The 19,790-nt window shown below is 41.4% G+C and overlaps 1 protein-coding gene across 1 annotated transcript; it reads right to left on the bottom strand.

Annotated features, from left to right (window-relative positions):
• Positions 1-5,303: 5,303 nt before the first annotated feature.
• Positions 5,304-16,323, bottom strand: LOC104338510 (ras-like protein family member 11A-like). Its single transcript, XM_009944558.2, has 4 exons — positions 15,861-16,323; positions 14,370-14,426; positions 11,888-11,970; positions 5,304-7,998 (listed from the first exon to the last, which is right to left on the bottom strand). The coding sequence occupies exons 1-4, from the start codon at positions 16,003-16,005 to the stop codon at positions 7,531-7,533; spliced, it is 753 nt and encodes a 250-aa protein (XP_009942860.1). The 5' UTR covers positions 16,006-16,323; the 3' UTR covers positions 5,304-7,530.
• Positions 16,324-19,790: the final 3,467 nt, after the last annotated feature.

Raw genomic sequence — 19,790 nt, 5'->3', positions numbered from 1 at the left:
CGTGGGAACTGTGCCCAGAGCAGAAGCACGAACACAAGGGAGAAGCAGAGGCAGCCCGGAGCAGGAAGTGCTTAAAGTCATACACCCCTCGCCTATGGCTCCACCACAGCTCCTTCCAGCTGGGTTGAAGCTGCTTGAGAAACCATCCTTTTTATTTCTCTGGGTGCCTGTGTGTTTCTCTGGGTTTACTAGCTCACTGCTCCATGCTCCCCCTCTTTTCTCCCCATGTCTCCCACACTTTGACCTCACACCATGAAACTGTCAGAGTGAGGAAACATTTTGAGCTGAAACATTCATTCCACATTACGTGATTCTAGATTAAAGGCAGGAAACGTTTAACCCTTTGACAGCCTTCTCTCCTCATCCTGTGAAGCCTTGGTTTTAAAGCTCCTTGCTAATCATGTGTAAATGGGTGGTGAGCACTGGTGCTTTTTAGATGTTTATCCTTGTCTTACCAGTGGCTCTTACCAGTAGCCACAGCACAGGGATTGAGGGGTGTCTGGGCTTTGCAGACTGAACGTATTCTCTCAGCCCTGTTCATGATTCTTGGTTCTTCCAGTGGTGAGATGTATTTGCAGTGTGGGGAAAATGCACATTGCCAAACATATAAAGAGATGAACCTTTCGCTCCATTTGTTTCGCTTCATTCCCCAGTGCGAGGTTCATAAGTGCAAATGGCTAAAATTAAAAATACAAAAATAGATAAAATGAGGAATCTCAATGATTAGCACTCAGGATTTAGAAACAAAACTTCTTGCTTTCTTTAAAGCTGTGTAATAAATAATGCTAGCAGAATAGCACTTACATATAAAATGTATCATTTCACAGTCCTGACACAAATATGTATTCTGGGTTTTAAAAGCTGCTCTTTTGGCAGATTATGGCTCTCCTGAGAGCCAGTTACTGCTCTCCAGCACAGACTGATGAACACAAGTCAGATATATTTGGTATTTGGTACTAGCTGTTGGACTCTGGACTTCATAGGTGGTCTTGGCAGTTAAAAGGGTGGATAAGAATGGCAACTCAAACCCTCCGTTCGTTGCTGGAGCTGTACCAGTATCCACACTGAGACCAGCAATACTACCGTAGTCCTTTAGGAGAAGTGACTTTGACATAGGCGTAATGTAACCACGTGGGCTGGAATGTGATAAAGATGTGGGGCTTTCAGCACTGCTCTGAAAGGATGTAGAAGGGAAATGCTAACGGCTCTCCAAGGCCTGGATTCTGGTTTTGCATTTCAGCAGAGCACCTCCAGATGTGTAGTTCACAGAAATCTCATTGTGGTTGTGCCTCAGAGAACCCGTGGTTTCCCAGTGACACCTTTTTGTGCACTTGGAAGGTTCTTCTCACAAATGTTGACCTCCCTCACCGTCCCCAAATGGAGGGACTGGAACACAGACAGCTGAGCCAGAATTGCCATCACTGCTTTCTCTATATTAAGCACTGCCACCAGCCCATTACCTTTCCCAGTGCTTGAGGGAGAGTCAGTCTCTGTTACTGAAAATCAGATGCACACAGGAGCATAATTTGAAGATTTTATGCCTCTCTTATTTCCTTATCCCAGTGCTCTTTACTGACAGTCACAGAACTGCTGAGGTGTGTGCCAGTATACTTGTTCTGCTAGTTAAATAATGAAGACTCTTGTTCATGTGAAATGATAAAGACCTTTGCTTACAGAGCACAAGTATGAGTTCTAGTCCCAAACAAATGCAAAAACAACTCAGACTCCCATGATCTTCATAAAAAATTGGGAGGCAAGAGAATAGGCTGTTGCACTTCAGCATGATGTTCCAAAGTTGTTTCTCTTTTCCGTCATGGCATAAGAAAATATTGAGAGTTTTGAAGCGAAATACAATGCAGAACACTGTGAAGAGGGGTGGCTCCTGCAGGCATCTGGAAACCTGGATCACAGTCAAAAAGTGACATAATTCAACTCTCTTTGTGAGAATTCAAAGGCTACATCAGAAAAAGCCCAACCCCTACTTATCTAGTGAGCTTTCTAACTAGCAAAGAAGGTACAGTGTGTCTCCAGATCCAGCAAACAAAACTAAAATATTTTCAAAATGACCAGTTACTGGTTGCTAGCGTTCTGCATTATTGCCCGGAAAGAAGACGAACATTATCCTTAGGAACAGTCTCCACAATCATCCATAATAACAGCACAAGGCATGCATACTTTCACCCATCATACTTCGAAAACGTGCAGCTTCCCCTTGACCTGCTGCAGAGGAGACAGTAAATGTCTGCGTGATGAGATCCAGAGGCTGTGTCTTGAAACCCATTTGGATAAAAAGGAAAATGTAAAAAATGTATCTTCTAAAGAAAAGAAGATTGGTCTGACAGCTGCTGAATTAATTGGATCCTAGGGTTTACAGAGCCTATCAACTCATCTCTCTGCTTCATATTTGGTGTTTTTTCCATCTGTAGGAACCCGTGCTGAAACACTATCATTTAGGATAAACTTTGTCCACTTTGTGATGGATAATATTATTGTCACCAAAGGAGGTCGACAGATGAAAGGAGACTAGAACTGGGTTTGCTGCATCACTCTCCATGCTGCCGTTTATTCCAAAATCTTCGATAATGGGCAAAAATCTGACAGAGCAGAAAATCACCAGCTGTTCTGAGCTCATCTACCGCTGCACAGCTGCTTAGAGAACTTGCTGGATTAAACCAAAGAGATTTCAGAGAAGAGCAGCAAAACTTTACAAGAACTAAGCAGGTTTAAGTAAGCAATGACTACACAACTTTACAAGAACTAAGCAGGTTTAAGTAAGCAATGACTACACAACTCAAACGGGCTCAACATTGTAAGCCCAAAACAAGGGAAGGAAATATTGGGCTAAGCCAGTAAGAGCACTTGGGGAGAAATGGCATGAATTCAAAGGTTTGTCTAAATACAGAGGTGTACTGACTTCTTTAAAGACATGCTTTAAAATGCCTTAGGTAAATAAGGTCAAAAGGCTAAGCAGACACTCTTCTTTTGCTATAAACCATGTTTGGTGTTAAAATATTTGGAAATAAATTTTAAACAGCAAAAAATATATTTCTAAGCCTGAGGAAGAACAACTGCAGAAGTTTTTGCTTGCTAAATTAAACAAGCACAAAGGCATGAATGGAGAGGGACAAGGAAGGGCAAAGCCAGTGAGAACAGGCGTGAAAAATTATTAGAGGCAGAGTCTTGCTTTGTCTCCAGAGGTGATAGATTGGATTGTCTTTTCTAGCACCATTCCCTGCTTTTAAGGTTTTTCGCGTGACACTGGAGATCTTTTTTAGTTGCACGGCTTTCCTGTGCTAGCCCCAAAGGAGACAGGGACAGCTTCTAAGAACTCTGAAAATACGCAGACAACTAAATACTAGCAAATATGTCATCATGTCCTGCTGCTTCAGGGTCATGCGTTGCCTCTGCAAACATAGCTGCAGCTCTACCAGAGGCAGTGTGATTTTGACCCAAAGTCTTCTAGCTTGCTAGTGGGCAGAGGGAAATCCAGCAGCAGCAAAAAGCTGGCAGCCTTCCAGTTAACCCTGTAAAAGTTAGACAACTATTTTCTGGTACAGACCAAGTTTCTTTCGATGTCTCAGAAAGTTACTCTTTCCTCTTCATTTGTACACATGACATAAATCCTGTGAGTAGCCAGGTACCCTGGATACAAATATTTCTGCCTGAGCTGTTCCTTGAAATCAAGATCTGAATTTTCTGGTTTGTTTCTCTGTTTCAAGTGTAAATGTGAAACCCAAACAACTGGGAGTTTAAGGAATCCAGAATCAAGGTCTGAAGTCAAATGTTCAGATTTAAGCCATCCCTACTGCAAGTGCGGGCAATTCCTTTATTTCTCATTGGTGATTCTCTCCTGTGGATGATAAAGTGCATGAAAAATATGTGTCAATATTCTTCCTTGTACTTACGGACACATTCACTTTGATTAAGAGATCTGGCCAAGATCATCAAGCAAGTCCCAGGAAAAGTTAAAAATGGAGCCGGATTTTCCTGTCTCCCAAGTCGCACTGTATTTCTGTGGGGAACCACTGGAAACATGTGACAGAAATACTGCAGAAAATAACCATTTACGAATATCTTCAATAACTCATCAGCCAGTCTTGGTATTACTATAATTGCGCATGGTGCCAGCATGTCAGTAATACTTTGCTCAGGCAGTTCCTAACATAGCTTGTAATTTAAATAACTTTTCCCAACTTTTAATTACATTTTTGTGTAATACAACTCACTGCACTTTGTGCATACCTTGAGGGTGGTGGTATGGTCTGGTAGTTGTTGTGAAGGGTTGGGAATGAATTACAAAGGACACAGTTTTTGAGTTCTTCTCAAGTACTTGCTCAGCTGTGTAACCTTGGGGCAAATAACTCAACTGCTTTGTGCCCAAGTAAACCCAGCTGTAAACCATCTTGAAAACCAGATGGTGCACAAGATTTAAACTGCTCAGGAGAATGAAGAGGGATGGGGAAGAAAAAAAAAAAAAAAAGTGAATTCTCCAGCTCATTGCAATTGCTTCCAGTAGATTTAATCTGGACTTAACCAATATAACTGAGAAGAGAATCTGCCTTGATATAAAAAAAAAACCAAACCCCAAACTCTCAAATCTTTTTTTTCCTTTCCTCTCTTGACTTTATGTCACGTACCTTCTCTCTAGAGGTTTCATTTTAAACGTTTGGTAGAATACATTTTTCCCTGGCAGCCTGAAGATTCTAATTCAGGATCAGGTTCTACATGACTAATCTTTGATATTTTACATGATTATTTTTAGCCACTTAATTCTATAACATTCTCTTCTCCCTGCTTTTCATGCTACCATTCTCCTTCCTCAGCCTGGCTTAGCTTCAGTGGCACGGTGGTGTGTTCTGGTGCTTGAGTACTGCACTGCCAATAAAAATGCTGAGCTCTATTGTCTTCTGTAGATGGTGTGTCCTGGCTTAAAATCAGTATCAAAGCTATTACAGGATTTGTATTGCTGGTCAATGAACAAAGGAAATACTATACTCAAGTTTTTGTAGCAGAATAAATGTTTGCCACATGTTAGTATTTAGGAGAAGATTTAAATGTTGCAGTATTTTTTGGCCTTAGCTAAAATGTAGCCTTTTTTTTTCCCCACCAGTGCCACAGGAATGTGGAAATGCTTACTTATGTAGGAGTACAAATGTAGGAATACTTCTGTACACTTCCAAAGCAGGGTGTATTAGGTTATAAGAAGGGGAAAAAAAATACATTTTTAGTCTAGTATAAGCAAGGAACATTTAAAGACATGAGATGTAAAGGAGCCATTTTATACACTACTCAGGAAAGACCTTGCATGTTTTTATTAATCGCTATTGAAAATAAAACATTGACAGGTTTGAAATTTGTTGAAATCCCTTCCCAGATAAGAAAGGATTAGAGCTGAAAGAGTAAGTTACAAACAAATTTAACAAGCTAGAGCACCTAATTTGCTTAGGCTCTTACAAAAACAAATGTCAGCAAATTGTCTTCAGCAAATTTAGCCCTTATTATACAGTACTGGGATGGTGAAACATTTAATTGTTATTCAAAATTGGTGATCATTTTTCCAATGTAAATAATTTTCAGTTTGTGTGTCTCTCACAAAGTTTTTGCTCTATTTCATGTTATTCAATCTTTAGATTTGACATTTGAGCTATACTATTAGTAATTTAAATTATTGAAATTCTGTGCTAGTAAATGCCATACTGAAGTGCCTGCAATGGACAATGACACTGATCAAACATTGAATTGTTAATTAACCTCAAGCTAAAGTAGAAATCCTCTGATATTGTTTGAGGCCCTGTTTGGATGATCTAACATTCCTTCTCCCCTCCTACTACCACTGGAAACTAATTTTAAGAAAAGGTGCAGTTCTTTTGTGTGAATAAAAGAATTTTAAATTAATCAGAACACAAGACATTCTCAGATGAACAGCTGTGGAAAACAATAAATAAAACACAAAGTGAGCTGTAGGTAGAGCAAATCCAGGTGATGAGGAAAATCATGACTAGAGTTGTCTAATACGGTAACAGGAAAAATGTAAAATACATTTTCAAGCCCTGAGCTATAGAAATACTCATCAGACTCAATTTACATTTTTGCTGCTCATAATAAGTAAAAGGTTGATTTAGCTCAGTATTGCCAGCTGAAACCGCAGCTGGGAGTATTCTGTCTCCATCAAGCTAGGGCTTTCCCTTCTGTGTTCCTGAGTGTAAATCATTGAGCTTTGCTTCATTTCACAGTCCCGTGAATTGCTCAGACGGTCTGTTTAGAGAAAAGATTGTTGCATCGTGGCTTTTGCATGGTCCAACCCAGTTTCTTTTCACTCTTGTTGGGAATAGGATGATGGATGCTTCATGTTGTTATTGCTATCATAAAATGGGCCAGCTCAGAGGATACAGCTTCAAAACCCCTTGTCCCTTGTACATGCTGAGACACAACGCAGTGAGATGCTGCCAGTAAAATACATATTGATAGACTGGTGATTTGGATGCATTGCAACGTATTGAGTAAAAGCGGGTCTTAAGGCAAATACTAAAATGATGAATTCCTGAAGCCAGAAATTTCAGGCATCATTAAACCTTTTATTCTTTAAAAAAAAGCCCTAATGAATTAAATATATTTTATGTGAAGGCCTTGTTTCTTTAAAACAGCATCTTGAACTTGAAAACTAATTTGTTTCGGGAAAAAAAAAGTTAGTTTTAAGTGACCTCCTTGTTCTTGATTAATACAGTCTTTTTTTTGCAGTCTTTAAACCACACTGCTCTATTTGTCCCTCTCTCATTGACATGTAGGAAACCTACAGAAAAATGAGAAGCACGCCATTGAGAAACTGACTACAAAATGCTGCTACAAGTATGTATTTTGCCCATATAATCACTTTCAAAAACAGTCAATATGTGTTTAAAGAAAAATAACCTGAAAAAATAGTGATTTTTTAAAATCTTCATTTAAAGAGACACTGTAAGGCTAACGCTTGCATATGAAGAAATCTCTCCCCAAGTTGAAACACTTTCTAAACTGCAATTTAAAAGCTTTCAATTACTACTTTTCACTATTTATGCTCTTCATTTACTTTTTGCCTTTTTTTTTCCAGTCTTGTGACCAAGAAAATCTGGTAAATTTTGCTTGCTCAGTATAGCTCACATCACTCTTCTTGTGTCTCACTGTAGCTTATTGCCTATGTTTGGGAATACAACCATCCCCAACAGAAGTAATTTCTCTTAAAATTAGGATCTAATTATTTTTATTAATAAAATCCACATTTTAAGCCTAAACTATTTGACTTTGTCCCTTTCAGAAAGGAAATAATTTGGGAACATCTATTTTTTAAATCACAGTTTCTAAATTCTTGCCGCAAAGAGAAAATTCTCTAAGTTCCTTTGCTGAATGAGCACGGGATTTTTAAGGAAGACATGAAGACAAAATGAAAGAGCCTCTTGCACAACCTGATTGCTGAATTTCAGCGATGCCCCTTATTACCAGCTTATTTTCTTGCCTTTTTTTCAGGGCTGTGGAAAACAGTTTCTGTTGGCTGCATCAAAGTGTAGTGGCAGATTTCCCTTTGGAAGTCAGAGCCTGTTTCAAGCGTCTCTTTAAGTCCTGCATGTTTGGAGACTTGGGCCGGACAAGGTGGAGGCCTCTTCGTTTCTCTCCGTTGCAGCTCCCGATCATCCTGCTGACCTCCTGGCAAAGCTGCTGGAAGGCTTCATGCACTCCTTCACAGTTCTCCCTGGCCGAGACTTCATAGTAAGTACCTCCCAGTTCAGTGGCCAGCTGGAGTCCTTCTTTGGAGGACACCTGCCTGGCTCGCAGGAGGTCTCCTTTGTTCGCCATCAGAAGCAGGGGAATGTTAGCATTCGGGTGAATCTTGCGGATGTGCTGGTGTAGGGGACGGATGACTCGGTAGCTCTCATAGTCTGTGATGGAGTAAACAAAAACGAAGCCATCTGCCCAGTAGATTGAACGGTTTATCTGCTCTTGGCAGCATATGCTGTCAGTGTCATCCTGCCATCAAAACCAAGAGGTGTGAGGTTAGAAAACCGAGAACAGGGAGCAGACAGAGCAAACAGTCATACAGCACTGTTAGCTACTCGGAGCTTGGTTTTAATGGGTGGCTCTTTCTCAATGTACAGGCAGAACCTCTCTGACTGCCGGGGAATGTACCAGCAACAGGAGAAATTTCCACCGTGTCAGTAACATATTACAGGTAAGCAGTAATGTGGAGAGGGGTCAGAGCAAATTGGCTGAAAATACTGATATCAAAAAGTTTGTTCTGTATTCTACTGTACTAAACCAGTGTGACAGAAACCAGCTCTTTTATTGTGGATAAAATTCTGATGGGCATGGGAAGAGCATTATAAAATTCAGCAGGCTAGTCACACTACTTCAGGTGAGCGGTTGCTCCCCAAAATGTTTTTTTAGGGCTTTTCCCAATTCTGTATTCAATGTCTCCATGAACAGGGGTTCTCACTAGCTCTGGTGAAGCCTAACAGGTTTTTCTGCCATGTAAATCTCCAGATAATCAAAGGCAAAGTTACTCTCAAAAAGCAATTTGTTACAAATAGCCCATTACTAGAACTGAAAACGAGGTGAAATTTCATTACTCATTTGTAGAGCAGCACTGGGTTTATATTATGGTTTTGTTGGTCACGCGTTTGTTCAGTCCATCACCACTCCTACTCAGCCAGCCATAACAATCACCAGCATTGGGAATATAAAATTGAATACAATACTGTGGGGCTTGAAAAGAGATCAACTTACTTTTTAAGATGAAGCTGTTCTCAGCTAATCCTCCGCTCTTTGTTATCCGTGCTGGCATGTAACCCAACCAGATAGGGAGATCACTGTGCAGTTATGGCCAGTATGCTTGGTTTGTAAGAACTGACATTCCTGTAAATATTACAGGCTTTCTGGAACTTTGTAATTTATTTCATATCCACCAAGGCACTAAGCATATTCAGTATTGAGCTCTTGATGAAGTTGGTAGGAATTAGAAGTTTTTGTGTATTTTAGGGGCAGTTCAACATCATGAATACAGAGCCCAAACTTTATTATGATTGCTAAATTCTATTCAAGAAATCTTCATCAACTTCAGTAAGACTATTAGAACATATGTTCCATTGTCTATAGAATATATATCTGCCATTCACATTCATTTTAACAGAATTTGTGTGTGCTCAACAATCTCCAAAAAAAGATCACTTTTATTTAGACACCTAAGTATGAATTATAAAGCCTAACTTCAGGAAGCAGAGTTGGAAAAGAAAGAGGAAAACTGATCAGTCCTTTTATGGTAGATGAGACAGTAAAAAAAGGACCGCTGACAAGGCTCTTCTGTGAGAAGAAGGAAGCAGAGTTTTTGAAGGCTCAGAGTATAAATTAGGCTTACAACTTGCAACAGGAGTTCTGCTAACTAACTGCCCTTTGTAAATATTTCAATATTGCCCATAGAGACACTGGCTTATCATACCTAGTAGTTCTTTGCCCTTGACGGCTCACTAAATCCTGTTATTAGGGAAATTTGTTTAACAGATGCTCTTATCACTCCTCTCCCTCCCCCAAACCCTCCAACCCAAAAACCCAGCAGAGTTGCACATGGAATGACGAGGGATCCTCACTAGCAGCCTCGTTTGAAAGGTTAACGAGAGTGAACTCAAGCCAGGACAGGGCAGATTGTGGGAAGAGGGGCAATTTGTGCTGTTGGTGTCTGGGTTGTATCCAATCTGTAGATAATTAGCCACCCTTCATGTCCTGCTAGCCTCTTTTCACCAGCAAACTCCTTTCATGGGGAAAAAGAACTAATTGCTCTGGCAAGCGTTTGAAAATGTTTTTGGAGAAGGTGTACATTGAGAGAGCCCTAATGAGCAGAACTTCTCAGTTACTGCAGCTAGGCCCACCCAGTAGTGAGATGGATGGATAATCCCCAACGGAATGCTTTATTCAGGAAAATCAAAGGCTAATGGGCTACTTTTTAAATGGAAATCTCTGCTCCAGAATGAATTTTGAAACACACAGTCATTTGCCATGTATAGAGCAAGCAGCAATGAATCACCTAACAACACCAGTTATCTGTTTGCTTCTGTTTCTCTCTTAAACATTAACATCTCCCATGTGGCTAGAATCCTGAGTGATTCCATGTGACTTCCTCCTCAAACACTGTACTCAGCCTGCAGAGTGCAAGAAACTCTCTTTTTTAAGGATTTTAACAGAAAATCCAACCAACTCTTAGTCCTAACAAGTTCTGTTCAGGAACAGTCCCTCCAAATGGTTTCAGATACATCATTTGATGCAAACAGAGATACAGGCGAAGATATGCGCGTCTGTGGGAACTGTTGAAACAGTGCAGACCTTTGACTGGGACAAAGAAAATGAAACTCCTTTCTAACTAAATTAAAATCGTTTCAGACTAAGAAACCTCCGCTGTTGGCATTACTAAATTTTGTGGAGCTCTGGCTACAGTCACAGAACTTTAGTGCACAGTCTTAATTAAAACAGAGAAACCGGAAAATAAACATATATCTGGTGTGAAAGAGGGAAGTAAATTCCCTCACTCTCTCCATGGCATAGAACAGAGAGGGGATTCCCTTTGTTAAGTGTTTAGCAGGCAGTCCCAGTTGTGCCTAATCACCACCAACAGTTTCTCTTTGCAGGTCCTCTCTAAGCAAGCTGGCATAGGGCCTTTGTGCAGTTAAGTCCCACTTGAATATTTGGGGGACTTCCATAGCAGCTTTTGTTTGCTTTTTAATGTCCAGAGCAAATGAGGGTTCCTCTCCACTGCTCTGCGCACCCCCCAGCAGCAGCAGAGAGCGTAGAACTTTGTCAAAGATTTCTGCTGAAATCCACTTCCAGTCATCAGAGAAAATGGAAATGGAAACCGAGACTGTGGGAGCTTTGCTTTTCCTGTTCTCTAAGCTCAGGATGAAACACTTGTACAGCACAGAAATGAACCCATGCGCACATGGGTCCATGCAGACAAAACAAAGTACATAAAGCTGTCCAGGGCCAGCCTGACAGAGGAAGAGAGAAGGTGGTGTTCCCATCCAGACATGTATCTGGCTAAGACAGAGCTTAGACTAAGATTAAGGCCAAACCTAGAAGTTTAGGTTTGATGATGACAAGAGGATACCTAATTTTATCACAGCTATTCTATAGGAACGATTACTCTCATGAAAGAACAAATTTCATTAAATTTCCTGCTGCTTTGACACTATTTTCATCCTCTTGTTCTGCATGTGAAGCGGATCTTCAGAGAAAGACATCTTATTCTTAGATCCTGCTTGGAAAAATGTTTCTAGAAACAGGTTACTAGTCAAATATTCTATCTAGAATATCTAAAACACTGATAGAAAGAGGTGGAGATAAATGCTAACACCTTTAAAAAATAAGAAATGAATAAAATTAACAAAAAAAAAAAAAAAGAAAGCACTGAAAAGCGCTCTAGGTGGAAATGACAACTGCTGTGAGACCTGTCCCCTTGGAAAGAAACACCTTTCTAGAGAGGAAGGATTCTGGGTGTGCAGAAAGTTCTAAGTTCAGCTTCCACACAGGTGAATTTTCTGCCATGCAGAGACAGAAACCATTTGACAGGAAATAAAACTATCAAAGACTTGGTAGGAGCGAGCCAGACTACAATTTTACTGCCATTTAGGCTTGAGGTGCAGTAATGTGTTTGAAATAGATTTATTTTAATTCTGACTTACTCTTCAAGGAGCCTGATTTAACCTCTTCAAGGGCTCATTTTGGTGGGGCTTATGGTACCCCCATTAGTCTTCATTTGGGTTTGAGCCCAGGTATATTTCTGCTAAGCGGAGTTACTTACAGATGGAAGTGCTGGCAACGAACAAGAGACAGTAACTGTGCTGCAAAGCACCCATGCACTGAGCAGATGTTTTACCTCCAACGAAACAAAGGGAGTATCCTGCACCTGGAGAGAGATCTGTTCCCCATCTATGGTGAACTTTCTTGAATACAAAGCACCTGGTGGAAAATTAAGATCATTAGAGTCAGTGACTGTGACAAAGACGAAAGAGTACATAAAGGCAAAATGGAACAGTTGAAATCCAGATTTTTGAGGCTTATGATATGTAGCTGCTTGTATAAAATGAATGGCACCACAGCAGTTGTGTGGGTCTTGATTTAAGTAAAGTGGTTTTGTATTTGCTATATGGTCAGATGTTTTGAATGTACGCCTGGGGTGGTATCGGGGAATGGTGGCACTTCGTATTGAATCAAATACTCAAAGTGGGCACATAAATGCCATTCAGGTTTTCAATCCACATTGTTAACTTTTTAAAATGTAGGCTGCATATATTTTTAATCTCAAACCAAGATATCCAGGTGTTGTCCATAAAAGGAGTGAGCTGTTTCCTATTGCATTTTTCTGAAAGTTTTTAAAAAAGGAAAGTATTCTCATTTTGGACACAGAGTAAATGACTGTATACAAAACACCTAGATGCTCTTTGGGATTTGTGTGACCTTAGTAGTCAGAGTTTGGTTGGACCCCCCAAAGACTGGACGCTTTGAATCTGACTTCTGGTTAATCAGTGACACACATTCAGGGCCAAGTGCTAGTTCAAAACAGCTAGGACTGATCCAGCTCTAATAAGACCATCACTGTTCTGGGCTTGAACTTTATTTTGTTACTGGAGTGCTGGTTAAGTGAGAATAAAACTGAAGTGTTGATCTTACGAACTATCCACAGTTGTGATAAGGACAGCCTCAGAGATTGATGTCATCATCATTTTACTTTAGAACTTATTCCAAGTCACATGCACATGTGAAGAAATGCTATATCCAAGGCTGTTGTGTACAGCCTTTCTGTCTTGTCCAAATACAATTGTCACTGCTGCAGATAAAATAACGGACTTCAACTCAAAGAGAAATCCTGTCTATTGGAGAGTAAGGAATTCGGATTAACAGGGAGGTCAGTTAGTGACAATAATGCCATCACTTTTGAAAATCATCTTTAGTTCAAGGAAGCAGGTGTTTTTATTCCAGTGGAAAAGAGTCTGAGCTCATAGAAACATTTACAATAAAAGGAAATTTAGTATGGCAAAGTTTGCTGAATCTGAATCCAACATTATCACATTATGTTTTAATACAGACTCTGTGAGGTGATATAGCCCTTCTGGGATTTTTTTTTTTTTTTTTAGAGCACTTCGGTTTTAAGATGAAAAGATCATACTGTTTTATGGGAAGATACTGCACCCCTGAACCAAGACCAGACAACATATTATTCCTATAGGGTAATGCACTGCAGAAAAAAGAGCAGGTACTTCCAGACACTGACTGTGCTCTGCCTCAGACCCAAGTGAAGGAGAAGCATGGTTGAATGATCGCAAATACACTGCCACCTGTTTCTTATTTCTGGCATATTTGTTTCTTCCACAGCACGGCTGATGGGCTGGTAGCTTAATGAGAAAAGCATGTGGTTCTCAGCAATGTCTCTGGCAGCAATTCATTACAAAGCTCAGAAGTCTAACTTGATATACAGTCTCCCATAGAAGAGAAGAAGGAAAAGAAAGAGAAATAGTGCAGCCAACCATCAAGGTTACTTAGGGTCAGTGAGAGGGAGCTGTAAGGAGGAGCTTTCAGATTGTATTTCATCAGACAGGCAGAGATCAAAGGTGTCTTGTACTACCATCTCCTTTCCTAACCCATCATTCTAAATTCAGCATCCATCTCCAAAGTGAGGCAATCACTGCTTTGAGTCCTGTCCTCCTTCACCCAAAAACTGTGAGATGGCCTACGTGTGGGATGTGCTAGTAGGTATGAGCACAGTGTACCTAGATCCTTTCTACAACACCGGCCAGTACAGCTGGCACTTTCTTGGAACACAGGCTGTGAATTACAGAGTTCACATGAACACATCCCCTGAGGTGTCAGGATTAAACAAGCAATGCAGCAGAAGCAGTTTGCATGGTCACTTTGCTTATCGTATGGAAAGAAGACTTCAGTTTGGAAGTCTCCCTTGTCACAAAAGCCACTGAAAAAAGGGAGCACACAGAGAAAGTTCTGAACTGCCTTTTACGTGCTTTGGAATTCCTCTGGCTTCCCTGGGGTTGCAGAGAGAGCAGCATTGGATTTCTGCGGTTTAGTCCATATGCAATTTGTTCCTCGAGTCTGCATATTAGTACAGGTATGTCCCCAAGCAAACCTTTTACTCTGATCCTTTTCCATCAAGTTGGAAAAAAACAGCTAAAAAGGATCATAAATAATGAGCCTTTGATTTATTGCTTTCATAGCTTGAGGCTATTAACTGAAAATATGCACCTTATGGACATCTAACACTGCTTGGCTTTCCTGTAATACACACCAGTCACAGAACAGAGTAGATTTCAAGCTATCTGTGGTACTGCAGCAGAAAGCGGACTCACCAGTATTGGCTTCATAGTCTCCAATAAATCTCTTCGTGAGAAAGCGCACAACCAGGGCTGTAAAACAATGAAAAAAATATGGGTCTTTAATGTGAACCAAAATCAATCTTTACAGAACACATGTAATATCTTACTGGGAGAGTCAGTATAATATGAAACCAAATTAATCTTTGAATTGCTCACATATTATTCTGCAAATGCTCCTCTCCGCACTCACAGAAAAAGATCTGGGGCCAGGCTGTGATACCTAATGCAGAGTTTTTCGCAACTTGTGTCAGAAATTATCCCTGAGATTGAGTGTGGCGATTCAGTGTAGTATGCAGAGGTTGGTTTGTTGTCATTGCAGGTGTAAGAATCTGATTTTTGGTTTCGAATAATTTTGAAAAAGAGTAACAAGCCAGTAAACTGAAACTAATCCCAATACCACATTTATGACCTCTGTGTCGTAGAAGTGAGGCTGATGGATGTAATGGTTCTTCCCAGCCTTAAAAATCCTGAGTCCTCCTCATGAAACCCAGCATCGGTATCTAATCACATCCAGCAAACAAACTGCATGTGCTCAGCGCACATAGGTCATGCTGCAGTGCCCTGGGCCTTCTTATTCACCTTAACCTGCGGTGCTTTCTTACACTGATGGATTAGAACTTTTTCCTTTTTCTTGGTCACTTTATAAGACTTAAAATCCTGTCGTGGCAACAGTAACTTCTATTCCTGTCGTGCTTTCATCTCAGCAGATTCCTAATCATTTGCAAAACCCCTTAGTTAATAGCTAAATAAAAGGGTTTATTCTGCAAATAACACCATCATAGATTTCATTTAAAATAATTATTTTTCTCACAGTGGATACTGGGTCACCTCTTTAGTACCCTCAGATGAAATTGACTGTGCTACTATCTTTAACAAACTACTTAAAAATAACATGAAAATGTGGCTCCTTCAAATCCAAAACAATCAAGCATTTTACCAAGTCCTGTGGAATCTCAGATGTAGTAAAACAGATCTGGCCTTAATAATCTCTGAAATCATGAACCATATATTCCAAAGCAATAATGCTCGCTTTAGCCTCTTTTCTTCTCCTCTGCTTTGGAGAACAATACAGGAAGACACATCTCATATGCTCTTATTTGTCTGCAGAGCATAAAACATTTACAACAGGAGAATAAAACCCACTAGTCCCATTTTTGGGGTGTATAAATTTAGACACAGTTAAATAACTTGCACAAGACCAGGTGGAATCATTTGTGAGTACAAAACTCCCAACACAGTGCCCTCTCAACTGCCACCTCACGCTGGCTGCTCACACAGACCTACAGCAAGTGTTCCTCAGAAATTATTCAGTCCATTTTAAAAAAAAAATAAAAAAGAGTAGTAACTTAAAATGCTCAGGCTGCACCAGTTAAGAGTTTTCACAGCCTTGGGTCTATCTGAGCTGCAAATGAGCTCGTAAGTACAGCAGCAAGAAAAAGCATGGAGCTACACCTGCGGACTTACCTGTCTTCCCAACGCTACTGCCACCCAGTACCACGAGCTTGATGATTTTGTTGGGCACGCAGTCTAACACAGGATACTCTGGTATGGGGAGCAAGAGAAAGTTAGTAGAATACTGTGACATCGTATCCTGAGAGATGAGACGCATGCCAGAAATGAGAGCTGTTCAACTCCAGTAGGAGCTGGGGGAGAAAAGAAGGAAAACAGCTTCTCGGCGTCTGTTCTTGGCTGTATATCCTTGGATAGAGAAGCCTTCTCATTTCATTTAAGTAGCTTTCCTGAGGAATGTTAGAGCAACTGGCCTCCTCTTCCCGATGCCTCTGCTCAGACAGCAACTATGGAAAGCAAAAGAGAACTTTTTGATCAGCCCCCGTGAAAACTGACTCCTCCACTCCCCAGCCAATCACAAGGAAACCATGACATTCCTCCAGCCGGGCACCGAGCGTGTGCCTCCATCCACCACGCTCCCGCACTCGCTCCCTGCTTTATCTCTCCCCACTGCCTGGTTTATGTGCTGTCCCTTGGCTCTGTGCTAAAACGAGATTCTTCTGTTTTACAGTCATCACAGTAGCATTTTCAGTGAGATACAGCCAGCCTCATGCTCTGCTCGAATTCCACTTTGAATAATCCCGTTCTGCCTGTCTAGTTTCTTTGCATTTTCAGCTGGCTCCAACTCCGTGCTCTGTTGTTCTCCCTGTCCTATTGTGTCGTGCAGTTGGGCCCCTTCAGAGTGCCGAAGCTGATGGGATGCTCCTCTTCAGGAAAACAACACATTTCCCACCCCCCCAGCCCCCTCCCCCCTGGTTTTCAGGCAGCTGTGGGTTATTCCAAAATACTAGCTCACATACGTATCCTCCAGGATACATCTGATCTGCTGGTTTATACATGTTGTTAGTCTTAATGGCCCACTGGAATGTGCGTTAGCATTGGGTTGGAACGCTGCAGTTTCTCCAAACATGGAAAAGTGAATTTAGGGCTGGCGACAGACTTGGGAAGGCTGAGGAAGGACTCGGCATCCTTCAGTGGGGCGAGCCAGACAGAAGGAATGAAGAAAGAATGAATTCTATAGGAAAACCCAGAGTAGTTTTAAGGCAGCTGGCGGCTGCGAGGTCTGTAGGGATGACAGCATGTAACCGTACACTAGCTACAATCAACTCTCAGCTATCACGGATAATGGGGAGGGAAGAAAAATGGAAGAGCAGTGGAGAGGGAACGACCCAGATAAAGCAAAATTGCAAATAATATAAAACAGATGTAAATTAAACTCCAGAAAATAGAGTTAGAGCATTCATCTTCGAAAAACTTCTCCGAAGAGGTCTGCAAGGGGCAGGAGTAGCTTTAGGCAGCAGTGGGAAGAGGCGAGTCTGGTGCAGGCAGCATGCTTCTGAGACGTGTACTCTGTCACGCTGTGTGGCAGACATGGATATTAACAGCAAGTGGCACCGCAGCTAATCCACCCACAGATCGCGGAGACCTGAGGATGCAGAGTTTTACTGTCTTCTGTACGCTCCTAGCAGGCAGAAGGTAGGCATGGCTCATTGTGTAAAGGCTGCAGCCACCAAAAAGGCTTTTTCTGCCCAGTTGCTTTCACGCCATTGCTTTCAATCACAACACACACGAGTGTGTGTGCGTGAGTGTGTAAAACCCAGCAGGTTTTAAAGGCCAGGGGGATGGCCGCGAGCTAGCACAAGAGGATGGGAAATCGGGCCAGGTCTCCAGATTACCGCCCCTTCCCAAAGCACTGGGGCCAGGCTGTCAAATGATCTCAGTTTCCACGCCAGCATCACAGAGGACGAGCTGAGTGTGAACCGGCTTTAGAAGAACCCAGCTTTGGTGCACAGCAGTCCAGCGAAATAAGCACAAGATTCAGAAAGATTTATGGATGTGTCACTTTTCTGAGGCTCTGTTTCCCCTCTGAAAAACTACTCCTGAAGCAGTATTTGTGCAGAGTTGCTGCGTAAGCACCAAGTGTGATTACTTTGACCATCACGACAGTCAGCTGATGAAGAGATGGAAGAAAATGTCTGGAGGGCTACCCAGCTCATGGTACTGGGCAGGAGCCGGCACATCATGTGTCTTTTGGGACATGGCTCCTGTGTGAATGGCTTTCAAATCTTCCAGTGTAAATTTGCTTCCAGATTTTTGCAAAAACTCAAACACTGAAACATCTTTTCCAGGAAATTTCATTACCAGGGTGCTTTAATCTCACACAAGTTTTGTAAGAACAGGGAAAATGAGAGGAGGAATAGGAAAATGCTCCAAATCTTGTGGTCAATTAACCGGGCACTTTGAAATGTGTTATTGACCTGGACACACTATAAATTTTGGGATTAGCTAGCAACAGAATGTAACTGTCCACCTCTCTAAGCGTAGGATGTTGGAACATTTGTTACCATTTGCTATTAAAAGCATATGTTAGTGAGTAATATAAAAGTATTCATCACAATAGTCCTCCTATAAAAAGAAACAGTAATATATCTATCAGCTTCTAGCTGGCCACAAGAGTTTCAGCCCAGGAAAAAAAGCCGGATAAGTTAAGCAAGATCATGGAGAACATTCTGTGTGAGCAAAGACATTCCTAGAAGAATACAGATCTGCTGGCTTGCTCCAAAAGAGAGGCAACACAATCAACAGAAACACAAGTGAAGTCCTTTTTGGTAACCAAAAGTTGTGCCAGTGCTGAGGAGCTCCAGCAGGACCTTGCAAAAGCGAGTGAGTGCAGATAAAGTCGGCAGACGAGCTTTAGTCTAGATAAATGTAAGGTAATGCATCTAGAGAAAAAGAATATAAACTACACTTAAGTGATGCTGAACTTGGACGTGGCGCTCATAAATTAGGTAAGAGGCCTCAGAGTCATCACTGGCAGTTCACACTCATCGGCTCAGTGTGCGACAGCAGCAAAAAAAGCCAACAAAATGTTTGAGATCCTCAGGAGGGGAATGGAGAAGGAGACATAAGGTAGCATTGTTGCTGCTGACGTAAACCCTGGGAGCGTCCCCGTCGCCAGTGCGACACGCAGTTCTCTGCGTCTCAGAAATACAGTGGGGTCTGCGAAGGCACGGAGCTGGGCACCAAAAACGATCACGGGCGTGGAGCAGCTGCTGCGTGAGGAGAGACTGGAAAGGCTGTTCACCATGTGCTTGTACGGATGCCGGTGCTGACACGAGAGAGGAGATGTGTGGGGGCAGGAATGAAAGACCAGTGGTGGAGGAAATGTTGAACTGCTGCTTTTGGCAGCTGTGATGGCTTCTGGTTGCGTGAAACAAATGTGAAGGCAGTTTTGGGCTGCATCTTGGAAGCAGACCAACCGATTTCCAGTTCCTTTGCTAATATGGTTCAATCTAAAATTCTTACGTGCTAGCCCAGGCTTCTTGTGCTACTAACCAAAGCTTGTTTCCACTGTGTGCAGAAATCTCTGTCCAGAGAGAATGTTTTTTAGTAGTAATAAAAAAGCAGCATATTCTTGAGAAGTTTTACATCTATTCTCAAGCTCCCCCACCCCCATCATAACTTTTAGGCTCTAATTCTGAAAGAATTTGCGTAAGATATGGAATCGCAGTCAGAGGTTTTCAAATCTGATCCTTATCTGATTTTCTAGATTGTCAGAAGAGTCTTTTCACTGAGTGAAGCCATGCAGAAGGATTCACACTATTTGAGATTGTATAACCCTTGGCATGTAGAATAAGAATTGTTTTTAAAAGAGATTTTCATAGTTTGTGCACAATGGACTTATATTTAGCTAAGAAAACCATGTTGTAAATTCAAATTCTCTTGGAAAAACAATAGCTTAGATTAGAGGGAGAATGTTTGCAAAACTCAGAGCAACTTTGAAAACATTTGGATGATTCTGGAGATTTCACTAACCACTCCTTGGGTTGCTCCATGCGAAGATATGCGCCTTTGCATGTTGCAGGGAGATTATGTTATTTCCAC

This window comes from Opisthocomus hoazin, chromosome 14 (genome assembly GCF_030867145.1).
Source record: "Opisthocomus hoazin isolate bOpiHoa1 chromosome 14, bOpiHoa1.hap1, whole genome shotgun sequence".
NCBI classification, from domain to species: Eukaryota; Metazoa; Chordata; class Aves; order Opisthocomiformes; family Opisthocomidae; genus Opisthocomus; species Opisthocomus hoazin.
Note: the sequence above shows the minus strand (reverse complement) of the source record. Positions and strands in the feature narration are given on the sequence as shown.